At 41.1% G+C, this 25,326-nt stretch overlaps 1 protein-coding gene across 2 annotated transcripts; it reads left to right on the forward strand.

Moving 5' to 3' along the window:
- Nucleotides 1–14,039: 14,039 nt before the first annotated feature.
- LOC129202973 (probable G-protein coupled receptor 141) lies at nt 14,040–18,856 on the forward strand. Of its 2 annotated transcripts, none has more exons than XM_054816756.1 (2): nt 14,040–14,139; nt 16,970–18,856. In XM_054816756.1, exon 2 carries the CDS (start codon nt 16,989–16,991, stop codon nt 17,850–17,852), a length of 864 nt encoding a protein of 287 aa, XP_054672731.1. In that variant the 5' UTR covers nt 14,040–14,139; nt 16,970–16,988; the 3' UTR covers nt 17,853–18,856. The 2 variants fall into 2 exon arrangements, with proteins under 2 accessions (XP_054672731.1, XP_054672732.1); XM_054816757.1 differs by lacking the exon at nt 14,040–14,139 and adding an exon at nt 15,476–15,553.
- The last annotated feature ends 6,470 nt before the right edge of the window (nt 18,857–25,326 follow it).

Raw genomic sequence — 25,326 nt, forward strand, 5'->3', positions numbered from 1 at the left:
TTGCTCTTTCCATACATTTGGGATTCTTCCACTGAATAGTTTTCATCTGTATCACTTCCCTCTCTGGCTCACTAGGGAGCCATGCAAAATTGAACCAATGCAAGGATAAATACAGCAAGATTGCTTATTGCAGCAATGCTCATTTAGGGCATTTATTGGGCTGTAACCTACCTATCTAATTCCCCTTAGGATCCAGATCTTCCCTTTCCAGGCAGTTTTCCACAGTTCCACATCACCTCTCATTTCCATTTCCATGTGCTCCCAAGGTTCAGGGTGCCTTAGACTAAAAGTGCTCGTAGAGGAAGGAGGGACGTCCACAGCTTCAGGCCAGGAAAGGGGATTCAGGCACTTGATGCTCTCTCCAGGGATGGGCAGAGATGGGCATGGCAACCCCAGAAGGCCGCAGAGGCAGCAGTTCCTGAACAGAAACCTCAATGGAGTTGCAGGACTGGACATTTCTGACCCATACAGCCACTCATATCTGCTGTTCTCAGGGAAATAGGACTTTATGTGCACTTTCCCCTGTACGTAAACCCTATGGCTAGGACCTAATTGGAAACAAAGGCTGGTTTCAAAAGGCAAGGGGTCATTAATAAAACACCAGCTTGGCCTCCCAGCCAGAAACTTCAAAGAAATAAATTAAACTTTCTGGTACTCAGTGAGGTAATTTTCCTCACTTGCAAACAGTTGCTTAATAAGCCAGATTTTTGTTGAAAAGAAAAATACTAATAAAGATAATATACAGTATCCGTTCCTTGAAGTATAACTGTATGTAATATATAATCCTTTTTCCTTTGGTGAGGCAGCAGACAGGCCAGCTGGCTGCTTTCTCTCTCAACCAGTAATACTTCCATTTCTCCCAGTAATGCCTCCAGTTTGGGAGTGCCTGGCTGGTTTTGCTCTTCAGCTCTGGTAGCTGTGCCCTCAATGAACTGTGTGCTACCCATGGGATAGCTGGGGCTCACCTGACTCTGAGGTCTTGCTGATGGAAACAGTGCAAGTCCCATAGCTGGGAAGGGCAACACACAACCAGCTGGGGACTCAGCTATCAAATCCACAGCCAACCCCATCCATAGGAGGGTCATGGTCAGGAAGGGACACATGCCCAATGACAACAAAAGAGGCAAGGCAGATGTTAGCACAGAAATTTAATAGCAGCTCCAAATGCTTCATCTGAACCTGGGAAGCAAGACCCTGACTTGTGCTTGGCAGAGGCTGCATGCCAAGGGAAGGAGACTCTTGGAAAAGAGCTCACAGCCTCTCATCTGTTTTGGAGGTCTACAGCATAGAGGAACACAACAACCTGCCTATGGCTGAGGGGGGAGGCATACACTAGTGGTGGCACCATGGTCTCCAACAGAGACATGTAAGAATTGCAGGTAGGACTTTGTCTCCCCAATGCTTTTCCTCAGCAGATATGAGACCTTACAGAGACTCCACTAGTCAGGTGCTACAAAAGCACGGGAGCAAATAAGAAAATAAGAAAGGGCAACACAAACTGTATCTGCATTGGTGGAAAATCCTGTGGCAGACAACCTTGAATCTTACCCTTGGAGAGAAGAAAAGCCTCACCAGTCCGGGGGCTGCTTGCAGAGAAACACGAATGGGGGAGAACTCCACATGCATGGAGACAGACCCCAGTTTCTGTCCTCTGCTACAGAAGGAGCAGCTGAATCAGGATCTCCTCAAGACATCATGAAGTTTCACGTAATGAAAGTTTGTAAGCTAAATCCAGCTTACAAGAATAAAACTATCTCTACAGGTAACTGGCCTTCAGAAGTTTAAACCCAAACAGCATAGAATCTGTATATATTGTGATGATACTGTGAAAGCAGATATTTTGGGGAGGAAAAAAAAAATCGGAAATTTGCAGTTCTTTCATGAAATGACTGTTTCAGCCACGTAAAATGACTGGGTTTAGGCATTTCAGAAAATAATGGCCATTTTATTGCACCATTGGACCGCATTCTTTACTTGGATATCACGTGAAACGCTAATGGTTTCTAGCATTTCACAAAATGTGAACTATTGTCACTATTGTTCTGGTAGGGAAGGTCAAGTGTTTCAAATACCAATCCAATGGGAAAAAAAATTAAAAACAGCTGCAAATTTTACAAAATAAAGTTGACCTCATATGAGTCTCTATTTTAGAAAATTTAGCATGCAGCTTGTTCTGCGATATATTGTGTGGTTTTGAACAGTTTCGAAAATAAACCAGCTCTTTCTGTTGTCTTTTAAGCCAGTAAGTTAAAAAAAACTAGAGATTAGATATTTTGCATAATACCTGCCTACTATTTTCTATCATTTTGCAAAATAACTGGAAATCACTTTGAGAAATGGCTGAAGATTTTAGTAATTTTGCAAAATGACTGGTTACACAATATGACTGTAGCATACATCAGAAATTGGCGCCAGAGCAGTTGCACATAAAAGGAGGAAATTGAATCAGATTTCTCTACTTGCTAAGTAATCATTCCTGAAGATTCCTCAGGACTTTGAAGTTAAATTTAGAGAAGGACTATACAAAAAGTATAATAAATGCTCCAAGGAAATGATCCCAAAGGCAGAGTATTGTGCAACTAAATTGCTGAAATTGCTGAAATAAAGAAGACAAAACAGAATCCCAAGTCAAAGTCAAAAGATGAATGCTCTCTGCTTACATAGTAAGTATGGAAAACCTACTCTTTCTGGATTTTAGCTCTACATCGCTGCTTTCCAAATTCAGATACACAACGTCATTGCTAATAAACCACTTGCTATTTCCCTCATTTCAGATACGAAATTCTACAATGTGGAGACACTGAGAAGCTGATTAAGAGGAGGCAGATGAAAGAGGAATCTCCCACATATTATGTGAGCATTGAGGATACATGTAATTATAATCAAAAAAGCACATATGGCTACTGGCCATGGTGGCCGCGACCATGTCATGAAACACTTGTCATCTAAGTATGCAAACATCACCAGAGATGCTGTTGAGCTCTTCAAATCGTTCTGTGTAGTGTTCCAGGGAAAAAGAAGGTACCACTTGGAACAGTTTGCTGGCCGGTCTGTTCTGAACAAGGACCACTTAGCATGGGGAGCAAATTGACTTTATCAATATGCAAACCATGTGTCCAGGCAGCTTGAAGTGGATAAAGGTGTACCAGGACTGCATAGTCAAATTTTGTGTTCTCCATCCACTTACGTCAAAAAAAGCAGCTGAGGTGGCTTTACAGCTTCTTGACATCTTTCTCATTTTTCGAGTCCCTGTTGTATTGCAGGGTCGTGATGGAATGGAATTCATTACTGAAGTCATGCAAGAACTAAAGTGTTTGTGATCTCAGCTCAGCTTGATGCATGGAAAACCAGGACACTCCAAAAGCCAAGAGCTAGCAAAGCATCCAAACGGAAATATTAAGGAGATGCTTATGGAGTGTATGTCAGACAACAATTCATGGGACTAGTTTATGGGAATCTGCTTTGTGCAGTTTGCTAAGAATTCAGCTCACCGCTTGGGAAAAAACTGTACACTGTACTCAGCTCTGTTTGGGACAGAGCCCAGGTGTGGGCTCACCTCAACCTCTCTTCCATCAGATATCATCAACTGCCTAATGACTGGGGAGGACCTGGTCTCTTTGCTGACCATTCCTGCTGCATCACCCATTCCCACAGCACATGCAGCTCCAGAGAACCCCACCGGTACTTCCACTACAGCTGAGGCTGCAACAAAGCCTGCACTTGGGTCTCCATTAGATGAGATTCACCCACAACCTCAGAAACCTTCAACCACACAGACTGTACAGACACATAGCCTTTTGCCACCAGAGTCCACGGCCAGTGGACAACCACTAGCTACCCCAGACCCCAAAGCTGACCTGTGTTTTCACCAGCAGGATGAAGAAACATGGGCAGACCAGGCTGGACAGGTAGAACAATGTGGGTTGACATCTGAGACAAGAAGGCATGGTCAAGTCAACATTCAGCTGGCAACAATGGAGACGATGTGACTGTCCCTGAGATGGACCAGAAAGTAAGTTGATTGAAATGTTACAGGGCAAAATGGAAGTGTCAACAGCCCTTGTCACCATTGTCACAACCATGAAAATAATTGTGAGCTCAGTGGGAAAAAATACTACTTTATGTCTTCTACTTATGCTTACATTTTAAGCTTAAATTTATTTTAAGGAATTTACACGTGCAAATTAATTTATCAAGTATTTTTCTAAAATTAACTTAAAAAGTGAGAAATAATAGTTCACTAATTTACAAGTCTGCATGTGTGGAGGAGAGGAAGGGGTGAGAGAAGGAAGCTATTGTTTTCTTTGGTGGAAACTGGAAGAACCTCAGCCTGCCAACACAAAGTCCGTTTTCCTCCCTGTCAATGATTACTGTTCCATGATAACATATAATCATGATATTGTTTATGTCCCCCTGCTATAGTGAAGGAATTAGAAACTGATATGCTTTGGGTTTGTATTGTTTGTATAAATGTCTTTTACTGCATTAATTCAATTTCATTAGGGAGCAGAGTTAGTTAGTGCAGCTGTTTCTCATTACTAATCTAACCCACATATATGCACTGTCTCAGCTCTGCTGTTATCTCCTCTGTATGCAATCTTGTAATAAATAAAGAGGCAATTTACAGTAGCACTGCTCTGATATTCAAGAATATGCTCCTTTCAGGGCTGCTGAGTGGATATTGCACACTTTCATGCATTTTACTTTGTTTCAACAATAATCAACTGGGAAACTCAGTCACGAATAAAATAACCAAAAATAATCACATGTGAAAGTGGAGTTCTCATTCTGTCCGCAACTAACAGCAGACTGCAAACCCAAGCTGATACCTCTTTCACTGAGCAGTATTAATGTTCAGTCGATTAAGCAATTTGAAAGGCTGAGCCTTCTTCGGATGCTTTAGGAGAGATGGAGCTCTTTATAATGCAACAGTGGAGTGTGGAGGATAAACAAGGTTGGAAAAAAACACCAGCAAACTTTTCACCCCAATGAATGTGAAGTACAGGAAGCAGCAGAATTACAAGAGCAGATGAAAAACATGACAGGTGAAATTAGACAGTAAGCAGTTAGTTCACAGACTAATAAGTAAAGCCAAGCTGTGAGACAAAAATGAGTCTGCAAGAAAAATATCAGCTGTTCCTTGTTTAAATGCCCCAAACTGGTCACTCATGGGCATATTGAACTATACAAGGGACACAAAAAAAAGTGGTAAGAGAGGCATGTGGAAAAATACAACATCTGAAATACATCACCATAACAACACCTTTTACAAAAATGTGTAGGAGTGTGAAACCACTGCAGTTACTGGTGAAGTGAAAATGAAAAAAATAATAATTATGTTGGACCAAAGTGGTTTCACTTATTTTAATGTCAAGGGGTACTTTTGCTATAACAGAAAACCCCTGAGCTGATAAAATAAAAGCAAGGACAAAATCTTGTTCTGGAGGTCAGGATGTGTGTAAGAGCAAATGGTAATTTAGGTTTGTGTTACTAAATGTTCCACATTAATAATTGCTGCAAGTTAGTTACTGTATTTAGTAACCAGATTTAGTAACTTGAACCTTCACAAAGCTGTGAACAGGAAGTAAAGATGTGGAAGGGATGTTCAACTCTGTGGTATTAAGACGAGTTAAAATCACTGAATCATAGGAAAAAATAGATTGTAAGAGATCTCTAGAGGTCATCTCGTCTCAAAGGTCATTTCTTACTCAAAGCGTGGCTAAACTCAAAGTTAGATGGGGCTGCCCATGACTCTGTCTTGTTGCGCTTTGAAAATCTTTAAGGATGGAGAATCCAAACACCTTCTCTGGACTCTCCCCACCCACAGCTGCTCCACTCTCAAATTATTATCAATATCCTCGTAAGATTCCTGCTGGCCATCCCCTCAGTCTGCTGAGGTCCCTCTGAACCGCAGCCCTGCCCTCCAGCCTATTGCTGCTCCCCCGTCTTGGTGTTACCCCCAAAGCTCTGCCCTGTCGTGCAGGTTGTGGTGAGGATGTTGAAAGGTATCAGATCCACCACTGAGGAGCTTTGCTTCTAGCTGACTGCCACCCATTCCTGCCAGATCCTCTTCTCTGGTCTTTCAATGCCGTGTTTGACTCTCACGCTTGAGGTCCTTGCTCACCTGATATGCCCCGTCTTACAGTGACCGAGCCATTTCACGTCATCACAACTCACCCTGCTCTGCCCCTGACTTCCTCTACAAACAGTAAGAGGGATTTTTGCTACTAGAGACAGATGCTTTTGGGAAAATATTAAGTAAATAGCTCTTCAGGCAACAGTAGGCCTGTATGGTCCATTCAGATGAAAATTGCACCCCAAAAAAATGTTTTTTTTCTGGAGTAATCCATATTCCAGAAAAGCTTTCTGAATATATATATATATTTAAGTTTTCCAAACAAAAGCTTTCATTTTGAAAAGACTCATATTTTATTACATTTTCCAAATATTTCAACTGTATGCTTCAAACCTGCATTTTTCTTTTCTGTACTGGGTCTGGCTGGGATGAAGGTAATTTTCTTCATAGCAGCCTGTATGGTGCTGTGCTTTACATTAGTGACCAAAACAGCATTGATAACACACCAGCATTTTAGCTCTTGCTGAGTCGTGCTTGCATAGCAGCAAGGCCTTCTCTGCCACCGGGGGGGTGGCAATTGGATGGGGGCTTAGCTGCCAGCGGGGGTCAACCCACCACACTTCCAAATCTAAGTGACATTTTTAAAGAAGAAGTTAAAAGACTGTAAAAATCTTTAAATTGCTGTTTTGGATTGCACCAAGGAGATTTAGTTTAGAAAATAATATTGAATTTTGATACAACTTTATTTTTATTCAAATTGTTAAATTTGAACATGAAAAAGCAAAAAATCCCCCAGGCTCAAACAGGAAAAACCTATGTTATTTATTCATTTTTTTAATCAGGAGGATTTTCAAGTATCAGGAGAATCTAACAAGCAACTTTTGAATAAATTCATTTTTAGCTTCTCAAAGGTAACAGCTGATTGATACTGGCTAACAACAGTTTGAAAGTCATGCCTAAAACCATGCTTAGTGAAAAAGAAGAAGAAATAAGATAATTAATTGCCTCTTTCACTGTCCTCCTTTGAACTAAGGACATAATCCCTGGATTTATTTTTGAGAGTTTACATATTTTGCTGCAAAGGAACTTAACGTCAAATTTTTAGATGAATTAGACTTTCAGCTTTACAGATAAATATAATGTTTTTAAAGACACTTACTTCTACTAAACTTATTTCCACTATTTTGTACATTGAAAATGTACAATTGAAACACATAAATCTATGTACTTTTGAAATGTGTAGGTAAACTCCCTCCCTGATTTTAATTTGCACTTTAGATCAAATTATTAATCATATTCAAGGCAACTTTTTCTCTTAGATTTAAATAAAATAAATCTCCAAGGAGGTCAGAATTTGCTTAGAGGAAAAGTATGACCTCTTGAAAAGAAAATCTTCCCCCCACCGAGCTTATTTCTCGTAGTGAGTAAATAGCCACTGAAGGGATGTTACATGTGGTTGGAGTACATAAATGATTGTGGTACTTGCACCATGGAAAAATCTCCTCATGCAAATGTGTGCGGCTGTAGTTACCCTGCAGGTAAAACACTTTGGGAAGCAAATCTGTAGCGTGGGTCAGTGATAACCCTGGGGAAACAGCCGCCTGCCCTGTCATCCTCGGAAGGCAGCTGTAGGATGCTAAGGCCAGACGGCTTTTATGCGAACAGGGGATGGATCTCCAAGTGAGAAAGAAATAGTAGTGATAAGGCGATGAAATGCCTGTGCTGGTTTTTTGGCTTCTATTTATCTCAAAGATATACAGGAAACATATCTAAAAGCACTGTGATTTATAAAACCTGGGCTGGCTTGAGCCAGTTGTATCATCCTCTGTGAAGTGCAATTGGTTTTTTTTCTGACAGGTATTTAAAATGGGAGCTGAGCAAGGACTTGAGGGTCTCTCGGTTATTTCACGGTCCAGATGATTACCTTTCTCTACAGAAGGTTCTGTGCCCTCTGAGTTCCTGGAGGTCTGTATGAGCAGCCGTCTGACAACACTGTCACTGCGCAATAGGAGATTAGTCAGGAAGGTTTGCGAGGATGTTAGTAGCCGACCATCTATGATTAAAGAAACATCAACTTCACCTTTTAATTCTTGCCAGAATGTATATGTACCCCCTGGATGAGCCTCCATAGGAGTACTGTCACAGAAGCCTGTTCAGCTGTGCAGCAGCCCAACGCATGTGCTGGCAAACCCTGCCTCCTGCTGTATGGAGGTATGAAAGAGACAAAGTTCTCGTTTCCTTTCACTTACTTCACTGAGCAACAGCAACCTCACTCTTCCTACCCCTGCTATTCAACTTTATTCTGATTTACCTTTTCCTTTTTTTAAATTGACGAGTGTTTCTCAGCTGTCTTATCTAATGTTAAGAACTTTTCTACCTCCAATTTTAGGCCTTATCCCTGGGGCTGAGCATTCCCCTCCATGTCTAAGCATGTTGGGGTTTTGATTCCTGCTGTTGGGCTCAAGATCTATGGTGCTTCTAGCAGTCTGTGCTCTCCATCCACAGGCCTCTGTCTTACCTTCGCATCACTAGCAAGTGTTATATTTGTGCTGGATTGCACGGATTTAAAGGGGTTTTTGGATCTGGGGATGCTCCCCTACCAAATTTTTGGATGAAGAGCAGCAGGTTCTTAATCTCTTCTCCACCATATTTGCTCAGAGACTTTCAAGCCAGACAGAAGCAGAGAGAGGAGAGGCTTGTTGGAGCTCAGGAACACTGGCTGCCCAATAACCCCTGCACACTCCCATGGAAAACGGAGAAAAAGCACCAGAAGCAGAGCTGCCTCCACCCCCAAAGGGAGATAACTGCTGAATCCTAGAGACTCCCTTCTGCTTTTAGAAGCAGCCCTCTCCTATCTCTCTGAAGCCAATAATGATTGCCTACAGTGGGACAATATTAGGAATCGAAGGATTTGGTCATTGCTCTAGGCTCCCTTTCTCCATGCCTCTCTTCAGCTGGCCACTGATGCATTAACATAATTCAGGCTTCAAGTTTGTGACACTTTCTACTCATTTGAGTTTCAGGCATTCAAAAATGATTAGTGGTTGAGTACAAGATTTTATAAAGTAACCTTGTGTTGCACATACAGAAATAATTTCCTCCTTGTGTCTTCTGCATTAACAAAGTCTTCTCCCATCCTTCATTTCTAAGAACTGCTGGTGGTTGAAAGAAAAGCAATTAAGTTAATCACTTCATTTTAAATGTTCCCCTCCATCCTATTCTCTTGTTCTATGATCTATTTTTGTTACAATGGAAGGATAAGTCCAACAGGACTCTGCTAAATGGTTCATTTGGAACCTATCACATATTTCATTTTCATAGAGTTAGCTTAAAGTATGTTAATTAGCTGCATGGCCTATCTGTGCTTTAGGGTAGAAATGTTCTCACAATTACAGTAATTGCTCAAATCCTTGAACTGAGAAAACAAAGAAACAGTGAAAGCTGTTGAATGAATTGATGTAGACAGTTTGATGGTACTTAGGATCATGATCATTTTAGTATGAGAGCATTTTGATTGGTTGCACATATTCTCTTTACCATGTGTTGAGAGTATGGGGTATAAACAGACATACGGCATGGCATTCATTTTATTCATTCCTGCAAACAGCATGTATAAAGGAAGCACAGAGATTTCCCAATTAGCAAAAAGGCAACAGAAATGACATTGTTATTTCATTTTCCAAATGCTGAATGTGGCTAAATTATTTAATAATATTTATATAAGATATATATGTAATTATAAAGATATTATCTGATATAGTGAGCAAAAAGCCTTTCTTACTTGCTTTGGGCATAGAGTCTGCTTTTTAAATGTGTGACTTCTTAAGGGCCATTTTTCATTTCCTGTAAAGAAATACCCTTCTGTAAGGAAGCTGCGATCACTACTTACCATATTATCATAACACTAGAAGTGCTGGCCTGGATGTAAGTCAGAGCAGCTGGTGTAATCACTGTTGTCATTCAAGGGGTCTGCAACCTCCTCCTGAAAACAGGAAGAACTGGGTCCTTTGGACCTGGAAGAAACCTGAGGCCTAGGGAAAGTATAATCACAGAGACCCCAACAGAGATGGTCTTGGTAACTTTGACAGTCATTTATTAAACCATTGAGTTTCCAGATCTGAAGATGCCAGTGATATTTGCGATTAGAATATAAAATGACAACTCTGCCCTGAGAAACGTACGGGTCTGCTGGAACTGCTGGTCTTACCACGGGTGATGGGCTGGCCAGCACATCGGTTTGTTCCTGGTTGCTACTGGCATCTCTGAAGAAGTCAACAGAACTTTTTCCAAGGCAGGGCAAAGAGGAGGTGTACTTTAAATACATGAAGAGCATCTCTCTTTAAATCCCTCCAGATTATTCTTCTCCGCACAATGTTTTGCTTCCCAAACCACTTCTGTCATTGAATGTTGCAGAACTGCTTTTTTCTCTGCTGTATTTTCTCCTGCAAATGATGGCCATGCTATGGACAAGGCACTTTGAGGCTGAGAGAGTCAGTTTTTGTAAATGCAGGACTTAGTTCACTGCACAAATGACCTCAGCTTTGGAGTTTCCTCTGCTTGTGGTTTTGCCCCACTGTGGGTTTTTTCCAAACCCTGTCTTTTCTTCCAGAGACTTGAAGGAAGCAGCTTCTGTGGTGGAATCCACTAGCTGAAATATTCAAATTTCAAACTCACTCTTGCTTCTCTAAGCGTCTTTGGAAATCCCACAGGAAATTAAATCGGAAAAGGCTGGTAGTCTGCAGCATAGATTTTGTATTCAAATCTGTATTTAGTGATAGGAGCTAAAAAATATTCTAGTTTCAAAACCAATGCAGTTTTCGCCACTGAGATCAGCATGATATATTGCCACTGTATATTGGACATGCTGTAGGTCCTCTGGTTTATACTGATATTTAATTTCTTTTATATCTCAGAATTCACACTATTGATAGTGATTTCCCCAGGATAAATAGGATATCCCATAGGATAAATGCTGGCACATTTTTTCAGATTTGCTCATGCGTTCGGTTTCTAGAAAGCTGATCTCTGACACTTCAAGTTCTCAATAGTTCAAAATCCTCTTTTGTCATTAATTTTTTAGTAGGTGTGCTTTTGGCAGTGTGTGTTTTGACAAAAGTGGGTAATAGGCCTCTAGACACCAGAATCATCAAATTGTAAACTAATTTCCTGACAAATGCAAACAGTCCTAGTCCCTGTCTTCTAGTGCGCTCTCTGTAACTCCACCGAGAACATGAGCACTCACCTTTCTTCCTGAAAAATAGGAAACGCTCCTCAGTAAAGGTAAGGCTCATTTTTGTGGGAGATGGTCACAAACATCCAGCTGCAAGATCTCTGGGAGTTTAGGATCCATGAGAATTTGGAAAAACAACCCAAAACAAAAAACCAACCCCAAAACCAACTCCCCTACCCCACCTTGAAAGTACCACCTCTGTGTTTTGGGCACCCTCCATGCTTTCTGTAATTCATTGAAAACTGCTGTCTATGCAATGAGGATCTCTGCTTTCCTGCATAAGTTTTTTGGTTTATGTGTTTGCTTTCTAATTGCTTTTTAGTTTAACAAACATTAAGCCTTGCCCAACGCTGCATCAAGTAAACGTGTGTTGCAAGGATCTCATTCTTGCAGAGGCTTGTTGATTCTGCATATTAGTATCAGAAAAGAAGAATTCGGGCTCTGTGGCTGTGACTGTTTTTGTCAAGCAGAAGAACATGAGAAACAGGGTGAAGTAGCATTGTGTGGGGCTATCCCTAGAAATGCAGACTTGTGAGAAAGGCTGTGGGATTGAAAACAAAGGGAATTAAATTTGACAAGGAGGATGGGTGGCTGTGTGTTCAAGCAGAAGGGGAAGTGTTTTGTATCAGGAAAAGGTTATGCTGTCACTGCCAGATCCTTGGCTCACATATTGTTCTCTGCAGCTGTTCCCAAGTGCAATGGCACTTTAAAGCCAGCATTACCAATTTTCTGGAATAACCTAAAGCAGCAACAACTTTAATTGCCTCTACAGGTGTTGGAGGGCAACTAGACCAAATAGTAGGACATAACTACTTCATATATCTTCTAACTTACTACTAAACTGGTATGTACCAGCACAGGAGAATAATGACAAGTTCCTGAACTTGTAATAATAAATCTCATCTCCTTGCACCAAACCCAGGAATTAACAGGGTTCTTTTTCAAAAGGGAAGTCATAGCCTGCCTGTAATATACTCTGCCAAATTCCTCTACAGAAATCTGTATATATTACTTCTACTTATATAAAGCATAATGTCTACTTTTGAGGCATATTAAGTAGGTATCACTGAGGCAACTGTATGTTATTATTTCTAATAAACAGAGAAGCCAGATAGCCTCTTCCATCCTGACAAACAAAGCCTGAAAAACCTCTCAGCAAATCTGCAACCAAGTAAGTAGAAGATTAGTCCAAGAATCTCAAATCTCCTGCTAACCTTGTTGACCATTTACTGGCTGAAGTTACTAAATTCTTCACGCTGCATGGGTGGGTGGGATTGGTAAATTAAAGGGATTACCTTGCAAGTTCACTAACCATGGACTATGATTCGCTCACTTTCCAGTACCCGTGACTCATGTCCAAAAGAGTGGGAGTGAAACTGCAAGAACTGTGCTTGCATCTGCAATCACAGAAAAAGCAGTATGTTAAAACATAACACAGATATTCCCTGTGTTTATGACTCTGGCCTATATGTAGCTCAGTTCTTATAAGTAACTAGGAATAAAGGGTTTAATATTAATAAATAATTGAAATTATCAGCAATTATGACCCTAGGTAGGAAGTAGCTAAAATTGAAAACCTATCCAGTAACACAAGGTAGTGCAGTTTTATGGCTGTTCCTAGACAGAAAGGAGGTCTCAAGCTCGTATGCAAAACTTTGGTTGCCATTATACTGGCCGGTAAGCATAACATTTTCTTACAAAGTGACACAGAAAGCAGAGGAAAACATGCAGAAATAAAATGAAATAAAGAACTTAGAGTTCTAATGCGGATCTAGCCCCTGCTTAAAGGAACTCTGCTACACTCATGCACAGGCACAGTCAGCGACACTTCCAGAGAGACTCATCCCATCTTCGAACATCCTTGTTCCTCTTCTCTCAGCTATTACTTCTTCTGTTTCATTTTCTCTTCTTGATAATCTAAACCTTCATCTTTTTTCATTGTCTTCTGTTTCCCCTGATGTTGAACCAGACATGCCAAGTTCTTTCCTTGCTTAAAAATCTATTTGTGATGCTAGTCTTGACCTGAATGTGTATATATGCATTTCTCTTTCAACCTTTATTTTCACCACTGGTCAAGGTGAACTAAGTGCTGATGAAGTAAGAAGCAAAAGCAAGATCTAAAATTTCATTTGAACAGGTTGATGTGACTCAATTTCCTTTTGTACTCAAATGAGAAACTAACCTAAAGCTTATGTCTTAGATTACAGAAGAATGCGAAGATGAAAGGGTAACACACTGAACGGCTTCAACATACAACCTGCAAAGAACATTTCAAGGACAAAGTGATTCAGAGGTATGAAATATCAATTGAGACGTTCCTGACCCCCAGCAGTTTTGGCATCAGCCAACCACACTGTCCCCAAGGTAACAAGAAAATTATCTATGCAACACCTTTGAAGGGGTTTTGGCATCACTTTACAGCCGAAGAACTCAGACTGGACTCAAAAAATAACAGAATGTGCAAATCTCTTAATCTCATAGCCTGATTCGACTCTGTCTGGAGTGATGCCTGTCACACAGCAGCCATTTCAGGAATTCAATTTCTTCATGTATCTTCTGCAATATTACTTGGTGGTTCTGGCTTTGTGGATCACTTCAGGTCCTGTGGAGAGACCACAAGGGTGCAGACATTTCCCTGCTTTACCCAGAGGCTGTGGATGTAGTTTCACTTTAACCCACTGAAACCATTGGCATCTGACACCCAGGGTGTTCCCCAGCTTCCTGTGCACTTCTGCGGAACCAGCTGATCGTTTTGCCATCCAAACACCATTGCTACCATGTCAGGCAGCCGCCTGTCCTTATGTGGGATTAAGTGACGCTGGAACTACACCTGGTAAGTACCATTATTCACGCAGCTGTTTTCCTTCAGTGCTCTGTCTGATGGAGCAATCACATATTTCTCTTACCCCAGACCCACAAGTATATGCAGTTTCCAAAATGGGCATCTCTCCTGTTCTGAATCCTGGTCTAGATGAGATAGTCACTGCTGCCTCAAAGCTTTCAGAGTTTATCCTGAGAATGTCTCAGAGACTGCTGTCTCCACCTTGTTGCTCACCCTCACAACCCTTTCTGTTTCTCTCCCTGACTTTTAGCACCCTTGTTTTTTCCAGTCTTTGTATTTATTTACTTCTAATAGTACTTTTTCACATCTAGTTCATCCTAATGACTGTACTTAATAATAGGAGAGAAGCCTCTTGGAGGGAACCATCCTCATATCCACAGCAGAGGATGACTACAGGGTGGCAGGAGCAATGCTAGTTCAGCCCTGCTGGAATATCGTCTTTATGTTATGGCTCACAAAACCTTGTGTGTTGTCCTTTTGTGTTTGAGTACTGATGACTCTGACTGTGGTCTAGAACTCCAATTGAAAAATAAACTGGGCTAACATTTTTCTGTTTAATTTCTAGTCAAGAAACTGATTTTTAATGTCTCTAGAAGAGTCTTGACTCAATGTTTTCCTCTTCTTAGTGAGCTACCTTATACTAATGACATGGTTTGGGATCAGCATTCATGCCTGCAGTTCAGGCATAATCTTCAAGTGCCACTGGCCTCTGCATGTCATTTTTTAACAGCAGGAACCCTTAAGTTGCTTTTCATATATGTCTGAAGCTTATTTTACTTATAGTGTTTAAACAGTGAATAATCTCCTCTGAATTCTTGAAGATCTAATAGCATGTTAGAGTGAAATCTTTTGTTAACTCTGCTAAGCACTTTGTTATTCTGGCACATTTAGCTTAATTATTAAAGATAAAACAAGTTCAGGGGAAAAGTACATTTATAATCAAAAATCTTCTGCTCAGCTGCATGTTTCTTCACTTGACCAGTGGCACTTCTTACTTGCTTAGTAGCAAAACCCAGTAACTTGCAGTAGTTGTACAACTCAGGGAATCAGTGCCCATCTGAGTTTTAAGACTGACCAAGTTGTGGACAGAAGTAGTCCTGATGAGTGGATCTCAACCACATGTCTGAGCACAGCAATGGTCTCTGACAGCTCAGCAGCTTTTCGGCAGTTGTCTCTGCATGAACAAAATAGCGTTAGATGTTGAACGTATGCGATTGCTATCGCAGTGAAGGAAGAAAAAAAGGCTTGTGCCTTCCTGTATGTGGGCTGAGAAAACCCTCGACCATTCTCAGTCAAACAGTAACACCAAAGGCTCTTTTTTCACACTGGTTATATATGTCATATGCTAAGGATGTATGAAATGGAAGAAAAGAAGGGGGAAGTCACAAAAATAAGAGATTATAAGGTAAAAATTAAGTATTTTATTTCTGTAAATAGTGAAAAAACACAATCTGTTTCTGAGTAATATAAAATGTTGGCATCTAGGCTGTAATTATGCTGTTTATAACAACAAAAAGATTGTACCTTCTTAAAGCCAGTTTGAATATTAACAACATACATTAGAAAATGTGTCAAGAGCAGAAAGTCATCTTCTTAAAGCTTGTGAAGCTTTTCTTATAGCAAAGTTTCTGGGCAAGAAAATTTCTCATGCCTGTCTCAGGAATATTAGGCAGGTACACAATTTTAACCATTTAAATGTTTCTAAGATTATGCATTTTAAAAGCAAGTGAACTGGTTTATATCAGTCTTGGACACAACACTCCAATGGCCTTCTAAATATGTTTTGCTTGATGCTTCATAAATAAGAAGGTTGTCTGAGAATGTTTTGCAGTTGCAGTGTATCATTTTACAGATGAGCACAACAAAATTAATAACTGCTGATTAAAATAAGTTTACTGATTTCAAACTTCAAAGGAATCAGAGAGAGAAAATGCTTCTCTTTTGAGACCATTTTTCAGCTCTTATTTTGTTCTTTTGAAGCTCTTCGTAAGGTAAGGTCAGATTTCATTAGCAAAGTATGGATGTACCCTTGCATGCTACCCCCATATACTTGTACAGAAATCTGAATGCAAGCCCAAACAACCGAACAGTCCACATCTTGCCTTAAATCTAAAAAAAGAATGCAGTGGTATGTGGCTATGTTCAACAAATGTCGATAGTAGCATATCTTTCAGAATATTGTTCCTGAATTAATTTTTAGCTTTTCATAGTAGACTAGGTCAGGTGAAATTCTGTAGCAAAAAGACTTGGAGCTTAAACAAGAAGAAATTGAATATTCGTCTGCATATTTTTATTTTCAATGTGCTCTCTGCATTTAGAAACTGAAACTGTTGCTGTCTTATGGGTGTTCTGCACCCATCCAGCAAGATGCTAAAAAGATGGCTCAGGTGTCTTCATAAAGTATCCAGAAATTATAGATACAACCTCTCCACATTTCAGTATTTTTCCCACCTTCAATTTTAGCTTTATAACATGAGTGCAGATTAAACTTGTATAATTTACAAACAGACAGTGTCTTGGCTATTTCAAATGGATGACTCTAAAGGCAAATAATTGAAAAAAAAATCCTAGAATGCAGTTTAGTAAATTAAGAAGTCATTCATAATTATATAAAATGTGGTTTTAACACTGAGAGGCATGGGTTATTGCTGTCATATACAGTATGACAACAGATAGAAGGTTGCATACTACATGGGATAACACCATTTCAAACACAATTCAGTAAAATGTCCCTTCATGAATCTAACATTCTATAGTTATCAATAAAGGAAGCAACAAAGAAAACATGTCTATTTTAAAAATTCCTATTTTTCACTTTCAGTAACCTTTGAAAGAGGAGGATGCCTAACAGCAGCGTAACCCAGCAAAACCATTCCTCCAATGAGATGCTGCCAGACACCTCAGACAGGTTCCGCAATGTTCTTATAGCCCTGTACATCATCAACCTGGCTGGCGGCACCCTTGGGGTCATCATGATGTCCCATCAGTTGTTTCAAAGGAGGTCACAATCTATGATGACCATTATCATCATCAACCTCCTGGTGCTGCACACCTTTCTGCTACTCAGCATCCCCTTCCGCCTCAGCTATTACATTTTACGGGAATGGAAATTTGGGAGGTTCGCCTGCAAGTTAGCAAGCGCCATCATCTACCTCCACATGTACACCACCTTTGCATTTTACGTGGCTATCATCATAATACGCCTCTTCCGACTCGAGCTTAGGAAGTGCTACACTACAACCTGGGTGGCTGCTGTCTGGCTGGTGGGAGTGCTGGTGATCACACCTGTTTTTCTCTCGTACTATGGCACCTCTAAGACATATCGTTCCTCCGAATGCTTTCAGTTCCACAAGGAGATACAAGAGCTGCCCATGGTGATCATAAACTACTGCTTGGTTGGGATTTTGGTGGCAGTTTGTGCTGTTCTCACCATAATCCAGTTGTCTGTGATCTATAGACTGGCTGTGAAATACTGGCCCGACATCAACTCCCACGTGGAATTCAGGGCTCAGGCAAAGAGTTTCTTCTTCATCTTGGTAACATTAGTGTGCTTTATGCCTCATCATGTATTCAGAGCATACTACATCCAAAACTGCCACCTGGATAAAGACCATAAACTACTCCCATACAACGAAATTTTTTTAGCTTTAACAACAATGTGCTGCTTGGATATGTTGTGCTTCATAGCAGGAATAGCCCACTGAACGATGAACTACCAGGCAATCCAGCTGCAGTGTGTCAATACTGGCTTTTGGCAGGAAACAGTGTTGGGACTTTGCTGAGCTAGGGAGACTGCTGAGTTTTCAGCATGGCTGTATAGGTCTGTAGAGCTGTTTGCCTTCTGCAGACCAGTAAGATCCATCTTTCAGAAGCTACTGGTTTTTATCATCTCTCTTGAAGGCAGACTCATGAGTGTTACTCTCGTCTTTGACCTAAGAGTCATACTCTGCAGCTTCATTAAGATTATCCTCAGCTGTCCCTCTCTAACAATTACAGCCTGAGTATCCATTCCTTTCTATTTTTTCCTCAAAGTGTCTCAGTAACAACGACCCGCTGTGGCCAATAAGGTGCCCACTCTGAAGGTCTAACAACTTCTTCTGGCAATTGTGATACTGGAGGGAAGAGAGGGGAGAAAGAAATTCCCTTACGGGATTTTTGTACTAGTGATTTTAGATAGCAAGGACATAATCTCTATTGAAATAAAAAGTATTCAAGGTATGAAACAGGGTATGAATATTGTAGTAGCATAATTCAGCAGAATCCTTCTTTTCTTCTGTTATACAAAGTGTATATTAAATTAAATTATATGAAAACACTTATCATTCTGACAACTTCACCTTTACTTGCTTCATTCCAAAACCACAAGCAGCTCACTGAATTGTGGTAATTACACATTTAGAGTGAGTGAGAGCAGAACAAGCCATAAGTTTCAAAACTTCTGCCTTATGTCACTCTCCCATCAGGACTGGATCTGTGGCTGTTATCCCTTAGGTTCGTTGCAGCCGAAGAAATACAAGTTACTGTGGTCCCATAACTGGATCTGGAATTCAAATCGAGCGGTCTGGTCCTTTACTGAAGGATCAGCCACTCTCTGGGAGAGGGAAATATTTTATCAGCCTTCAAAACCCCTTTGATGTCTGGTCACTTTCAGTTGCCCGTTGATTTATTATCAGATGCCATATTTTTTCCATTTGCACATGTAACAAAGCAAAACTAGAATAAACTAACTGAACTGTGTTTAATCAGTTCAACATATGCTCATGTATGTGTATACAAACTTGTGCTGGAGGATGTATTTTCTCCATTATACAGATTATATTCTTTGGGAACCACATCCGTTCTGGGAATCTCTGTTTTATCTTCATTATGGAAAAGGCTTTTTTCATGATCACATTCTGCCTGTTCTGCTGAGTGCAGAAGGTCTCTAACCCTTCTGCCAAACGCCCCACTGCCATTTGCTGCATCCCAACAGCTTGAGGCCAGATTTATCCCACCCCAGACTCCCAGGAGTCACACAAGGGTAAGCTTCCTCCTTCATAGCCCCATAAGTTGCCATAATTTTTATTCTGGCAATCTTTGCTACAGACTTGCTGTGATCCCTGGATTCAAACAGGTCAAGAGTTGATTTAGGAGGGTTAAAAAGTTATACCTATAAATTAATGCTAGTGATGCCTCAGATTGACAGTATTTCTTTGAACAAAAGAGCTTACACCTACTTTGTGAATCCTGAATAAATGTTTTTGCCTTTCCGTTTCTGTAAAAAAAGGTTGTTGAAAACTCCCTACGGTTCCAGGATTCTTTCTGCCTCTTTTAAAAAGTGGGAGGTGTAGAGGGGACCAGCAGCAAGTCCTAAAGTCTTCTGAAAATCCTGCCCTCATGGCTTCCTCTGGTGTTACCAGGTCCGCTCCTATTCATACAATACAGTCTGCTCAGCCCATGATTTTCAAAGACAGCAGCTAGAGGTACAATACAATACAGCAGAGATGAAATGCAAAGGGACAGATTCTAAAATGGGTGAATAGCTCCCAAACCAGCAGCTTTTCAAATCCTTCTCCAGGTAGGATGCAGCATACGTAGCTGATAAGAGAGCCCTGGGCCCCTCAAAGTGAAAAAGCTTAAATAAAGCTCTGGTACTTCAGGAGAGTTTTAAGAAAAACAAGGCAAGATGCAGGGCCTGCAAAGAAGCCATTTGCACCTCTGACACCAGAAAGAGTTGGTGTAAGTTGGATCCACCAAAGTCTTTAGGAAAACTGGCAAAGCCGTAGGTGGGGCAACAAGTACACTTTTTTTTCCTTCTGGTTACCGGACTCCTGTGGCTACTTAAAATCTGTTAGTTGAAGAAGTGTCCTGTGTCGCTGCCTATTCTCACTGACCAGTGTTTCCAAGATGACTTCCCTGTGAAAGATCACAGTCATCTGGTGTTGCTTATGAGTCTGCTGATAATCTAGCAGTCCAGCAACATGGTGTGCAAGTTTGGGAGAGGAAAAGGGAAATTACATGCATGTGCTCAGCTATGGTAACAAATCATAACTTGGCCTTGCCCTTGGCTTTTGCCTTGACATTTTTCACTTGTGCCTGGCTGTGTACCTTGCTGAAATAACCCTGACTCACTGATTTGACTTTCTGGTGTGATGCTGAAGCTGTGCTGCCCTTCACGGTTGTCTGGTAACCACTGACTGCTGGCTGTCACTGGACCGGCTCTGCTTGCCTTGCTTGGGTACCACAGGATTGCACGCTGCACTGGGTCTGGCTGGGGTGGAGTGAACTTTCTTCACAGCAGCCCATACAGTGCTGTATTCTGGATTTGTGGCTAAAACAGTGCTAATAACACACAGAGTTTTGACTACTAACACATAGTGTTTTGACTACTGTTTGCACAGCATCGAGGCTTTTCTCTTTCCCACTCTGCCCCGCAGTGAGTAGGCTGGGGGTGGGAAAAACACTGCGGGGGGACACAGGCAGGACAGCTCATCTGAACTGGCCAAAGGGATATTCCATACCATGTGACTTTGTGCTCAACAGTGCAAACTAAGGTAGAAGAAGATAGGAGATAAGTGATGTCCTGCTTGTTGTTTGCTTTTCTCTCTTTCCATCACGTATTAAACTGTTGGTGTCTCGACTCATGAATTTTGCTTTTTTTCTTCCTGTTCTCTGCCCTGTCCTGCTGGGAGTGGAGGGACTGAGAGAGCAGTTGTGTGGGTGCTCAGCTGCAGGCCGGGGTCAGCCCACCACACACCCCTTGTCGGTGAGACCCCTGCACCTCTGCTGTCAGAAAATTGCATGTAGCTGAAATTTGCATCAGTTGTGCACCTTCCTTGCAGCCGCAGCTAACAACCTTTGTTATTAATCATTGCAATGAGGGAAAGTACGGAAAGTAAAGTGCATCTTATGCTTCAGCTTCTTCTCACGGTTATTAAAAACTACAACAGTTTTTGCACCAAGGCTTCTGGTAGAACTTCATTCTAGTGCTTGCTGTACCATCCAGGTCATACCTCATCCCCATTCCTTCTTCCACCCAACAGTCACTTTTGTTAACCCTACCCATGAACCACACTCCTCTCTGCTGCTTGGCCTTCGCCACTGATCTGTCTTTCCTGCATTTTAATCTAAGCTCTTTGTTCTTCTTTTTTTTTATTTTTTATTTTTATGCTTCACCATTTTCTCTGTAACTTCTCTCACCAAGTAGGGCTCAGTCGTGTGAGGTCAAACCACTCACTGGTCTTGGTATGGTTCTCTTATTTCAGAGGATAATGGATTGAGCATTGATCCCAGTGTTGTTACATCTAAGACTCACATTAAAGTGATAGAAATAAGCTGTATTCAATACCCAGACCCCTGCTGAGATCTGGAAGCACTCTAAAAGCTGGTTAAAATAGAAAGTTATCACTCTCCAGGAGGATAATCTGAGAAGTAAATTCTGAAAGGGCAATAATATTGAGCTCAGATTGTAGGGTACTATTCTTACTGTGAATTATGTAATGATACATCCCCTGGAAAACAGTTAAAAATGGTTAGTTCGAATGCCATTTGCATGATCCAAGTAATTGTGGAGATAATTATACACATTAGTAATTGCTTTCACGTTAACTGAATATGTAAAATTGTAAACCATTTAGTCATCCCATTCATTTTTAATGCCATAAAATGAACACTGGGAAAATCCCAAGGCATTCTGAAGAAAAGAATATCAAACTGCTAAATGTATCTTCTGCTGTTGTTCTCTACATGAAGTTCAGCATAAAAAGAGCAGGCAAACAGAACAAAAGCAAAATCCCATTTGCACACCTGACTTCCTAAGCTAGTTTGATAACAGAAAGCTATAGGTGGAGCCAGAGGATTCTAACCATGAAGAACTAGTGTGTTCAGTGCTGTCACAACTACGGTGCTACTATAGGTGGCCTGTTTCTACCTAATTCAGGCATATCCTTTTAAACAGTGCTGAGGGTGATGTGAGCCCACACAGAGGCAAAATGCACAAGGGGCATACCTTTTTTAATTCATATCTGCTAGTATCGAGAACAGCAATGCTTAAATGGCAAAAAAGGTCTCCATTTCCTTCTGATGCATCTGTTCCTTCTGTCTCCTTATAGAGAAAGGTCATATTGATGATGCTGTCAGATGGGCATGCCCCTCACTGTAAGCAAGCAGAAGGAATGGATGCATCAGCAGGACACCAAGGCACACTCCCCCTCCCTTTTTTTTCTTCTCCACTCAAGCACTGGCATTCTGAGCACTAACAGATTTTGGTGGGGAAAAAGAAAGGATGATCAAGTAATGCTATTATTTGCCTCAGATGGCTCAAGCTGCCAAACCCATGCATAGCAGGAAGCTCATTACAATTTACAATCCCCGTTCTCCTGTCTGCAATAGCTGAAGATCATTTCCTTTGCAGTTACAGAAGTATGAACTAAACAAAGTGATCTGTGAGAGGTCGCAGGGAGAATGGTGTGGGGATGGCATGCTTGGACAGTGCATGTGGCATACAGACAGACCAACTTTGTTGCCATGAATAATGAAATTGTTCAGTTCACGTACTCTGCTCAGAAATCAGGGTTAAAGCTGTAATCTGTCTTGTATTTTCACTGTTTGAGCCTGAATGCCTTGTCCTGGCTATCCTGATACCCTGAGTTTCAGGGTGGCTCTTTGCTAAGAAGGGGTCAGTCCCCAAGCCTAGGATTCACGTGCATCAGGGTGTCCTTGTTCTGAACAGCAATTTTCACAACTGTCTCTTGATTTTTTCCGTTGCAATCCTAAACATAAAACCACACTGCCTTTTATCATATACACTCCATTTTGGGGTTTTGAGAGCCACCATGAGCCATGGAGCAGCTATCTGGCATACAGAGCAGAACCACATGTGGGTAAACTTAGGAAAGGAGGTTTGTGTTGAAAATTACTTTATTCGTAAGCACATGGATGAAAACATTGCAGAAAAGCTACAGGAGGGCAGCATTTATAGCAATGATTGTCACACAAAGAATAAATATCAGCCAAAATTAAACCCACAGAAACATGAAAAAAAAGAATTAAAAAAACCAACAATAAAGCTACAAATGGCCAGCAAACCCCACAATTTCTTCATGTCTTCTTTACCACACTGTTGTCAGCTGTTGATGATGAGTCACATACTAAACCCATGGTAAGTCATGACCATCTGCTGTCACACAAAGGGTCTGACATAAATTGTACAGAGATATTTTGTTCATCAGCTGACAATTTTGTGATCAAACTGACAATCAAAGGGCAGGAGCCATAGCTCAGGAGGAAGACGCTGATGTTGTACAAGATGAAAGAGCTGCATTACAGAAACCATAGATGTAATGGCAAGTTAATAGCAAAAAATGTAATTTCTAAATGCTGTCACTGATGAGTGTAATTGCTCATGGTCATCTACTCCCTATCATTATCTTAACGGAACAACAGGCAAGGCAAGGAGCTGCCAGTGAACTGCTTCACCTATTCTTCAGTTGTAAGAAGATTTCTTGTGTTGAACAGATAGAGAATACAAACTCTTGGGAGTTCTAGGGAAGAAGGAGAAAAAGTCTTGACAGCACAAAATCAGGTGCACTGAGCAACCCCATTTCTGAATCTTTAGACTCTACAACTTCTACCTGGACTCTTGAAAGGGTTCATGTTTTGATCTGTCAGATATGCTCCCAAACAATCTCAGGAACTTCTCTCCAAAAGGATGTGAAATCCTCAGCAAATGCATTCATTGTGCACTCGGCAAAATCAGCTCCTTGGTAGCCTTGATCTTCCTTGTGCTTCTTTAGACCCTCAAGCACACCCCTCATATCCCAGTTTCTGACCCACTTGGGACTGAGATGGCCCCCTCACCTGCAGAGGCTCTCCCACTACAAGTGGATGTATATAATCATTTATGGAAAACCACACAGGAGCACTAAGGTACATACAGAAACATACAAACCAGTGAATGTTACTTGTGAAGCACTAGACTTGTACGCGGCAGAAGAGGGGAAAGTTGGGCTCCACATGAAGTAATTTTCTCTCTGCCAAGGAAAGATGTGATGGTGGTTCTCAGTGCTCCGCCTTAGCACTAACAAGAAAGTAGTTGCCTGCTTTTAGGTCCTAGCAAGCAAGGAGGGAGATGATGCATGTTCCAGAGGAAAGAAGGCTGCAGGACACAGACTAGAAGACATTTGCCTTGCATGCTGACTCATTCATGATTTCTCTTGAATACTTGGGAAGGCTGATTTGTGTTACCCAAGACATGCTATCATTGCATAAACATAGTGTAAGTTCTAATACCCCATGACAATAAATTGTATTAATCTATCGAACAAGAAAATAAAAAAACCACTATGATAAGGTAGAGTCTTTATATGATATTAAACAAGACCATAAAAATACATGCTGCTTTCATCTCATACTCTGCTTGGCAGAAGTATCGCACACTAAATAAATCCAGTGACACATTTTCTGTCAGTATGCCATTAATGTTTACTCAAAGATATGATAAACAATCCTTCAGCCATAGTTTTTAATAAAACCTCTTCCTATAGCAATTCTTCCTCTTTCATCTTCATATCCTCTCTCTGTGGAAACCCCTTTTAAAATTTTGCAATGTGAAAGCCAGCAGATTCATGTGAAAAGGCTGCCCACTGAAATAAAACTTCCTCTCCCCCAAATTACAAAAGCAATTGGAAATAAAGGGGAACATTCACAAGCTCCACGCTTTATTTTCTCGCTGGCATTGTCATACCAGCCTCCTTTCCCAAAGCTTAACCTAACCAGGTGATTGCCTGTGTATCGTGGATGGAGGAAATGAAGAAACAAATTCAGGATGTGCACAGGCTGGTGGAGCCTGTCCTGTAAACAGGCTGTGCAAAGTAAGTTACCAGACACTCAGTTGTGGTTTAGCCCCGGCTGGCAATTGGGCACCACGCAGCCGCTCGTTCATTCCCCTCTGGCGGGATGGGGGAGAGAATCAGAAGAGAGGAAGTGAGAAAACTCATGGGTTGAGATAAAGACAGTTTAATAGGTAAAGCAAAAGCCGCGTGCACAAGCAAAGCAAAGCAAGGAATTCATTCACCACTTCCCATGGGCAGGCAGGTGTTCAGCCATCCCCAGGAAAGCAGGGCTCCATCATGTGTAACGGTGACTTAGGAAGACAAATGTCATCACTCCAAACATTCTGCCCTTCCTACCTCTTCCCCA

This window comes from Grus americana, chromosome 2 (genome assembly GCF_028858705.1).
Source record: "Grus americana isolate bGruAme1 chromosome 2, bGruAme1.mat, whole genome shotgun sequence".
NCBI classification, from domain to species: Eukaryota; Metazoa; Chordata; class Aves; order Gruiformes; family Gruidae; genus Grus; species Grus americana.

Coding starts and splice junctions, on each gene's coding strand:
- LOC129202973 (XM_054816756.1), top strand. CDS start 16,989: ATGCCTAACAGCAGCGTAACCCAGCAAAACCATTCCTCCAATGAGATG.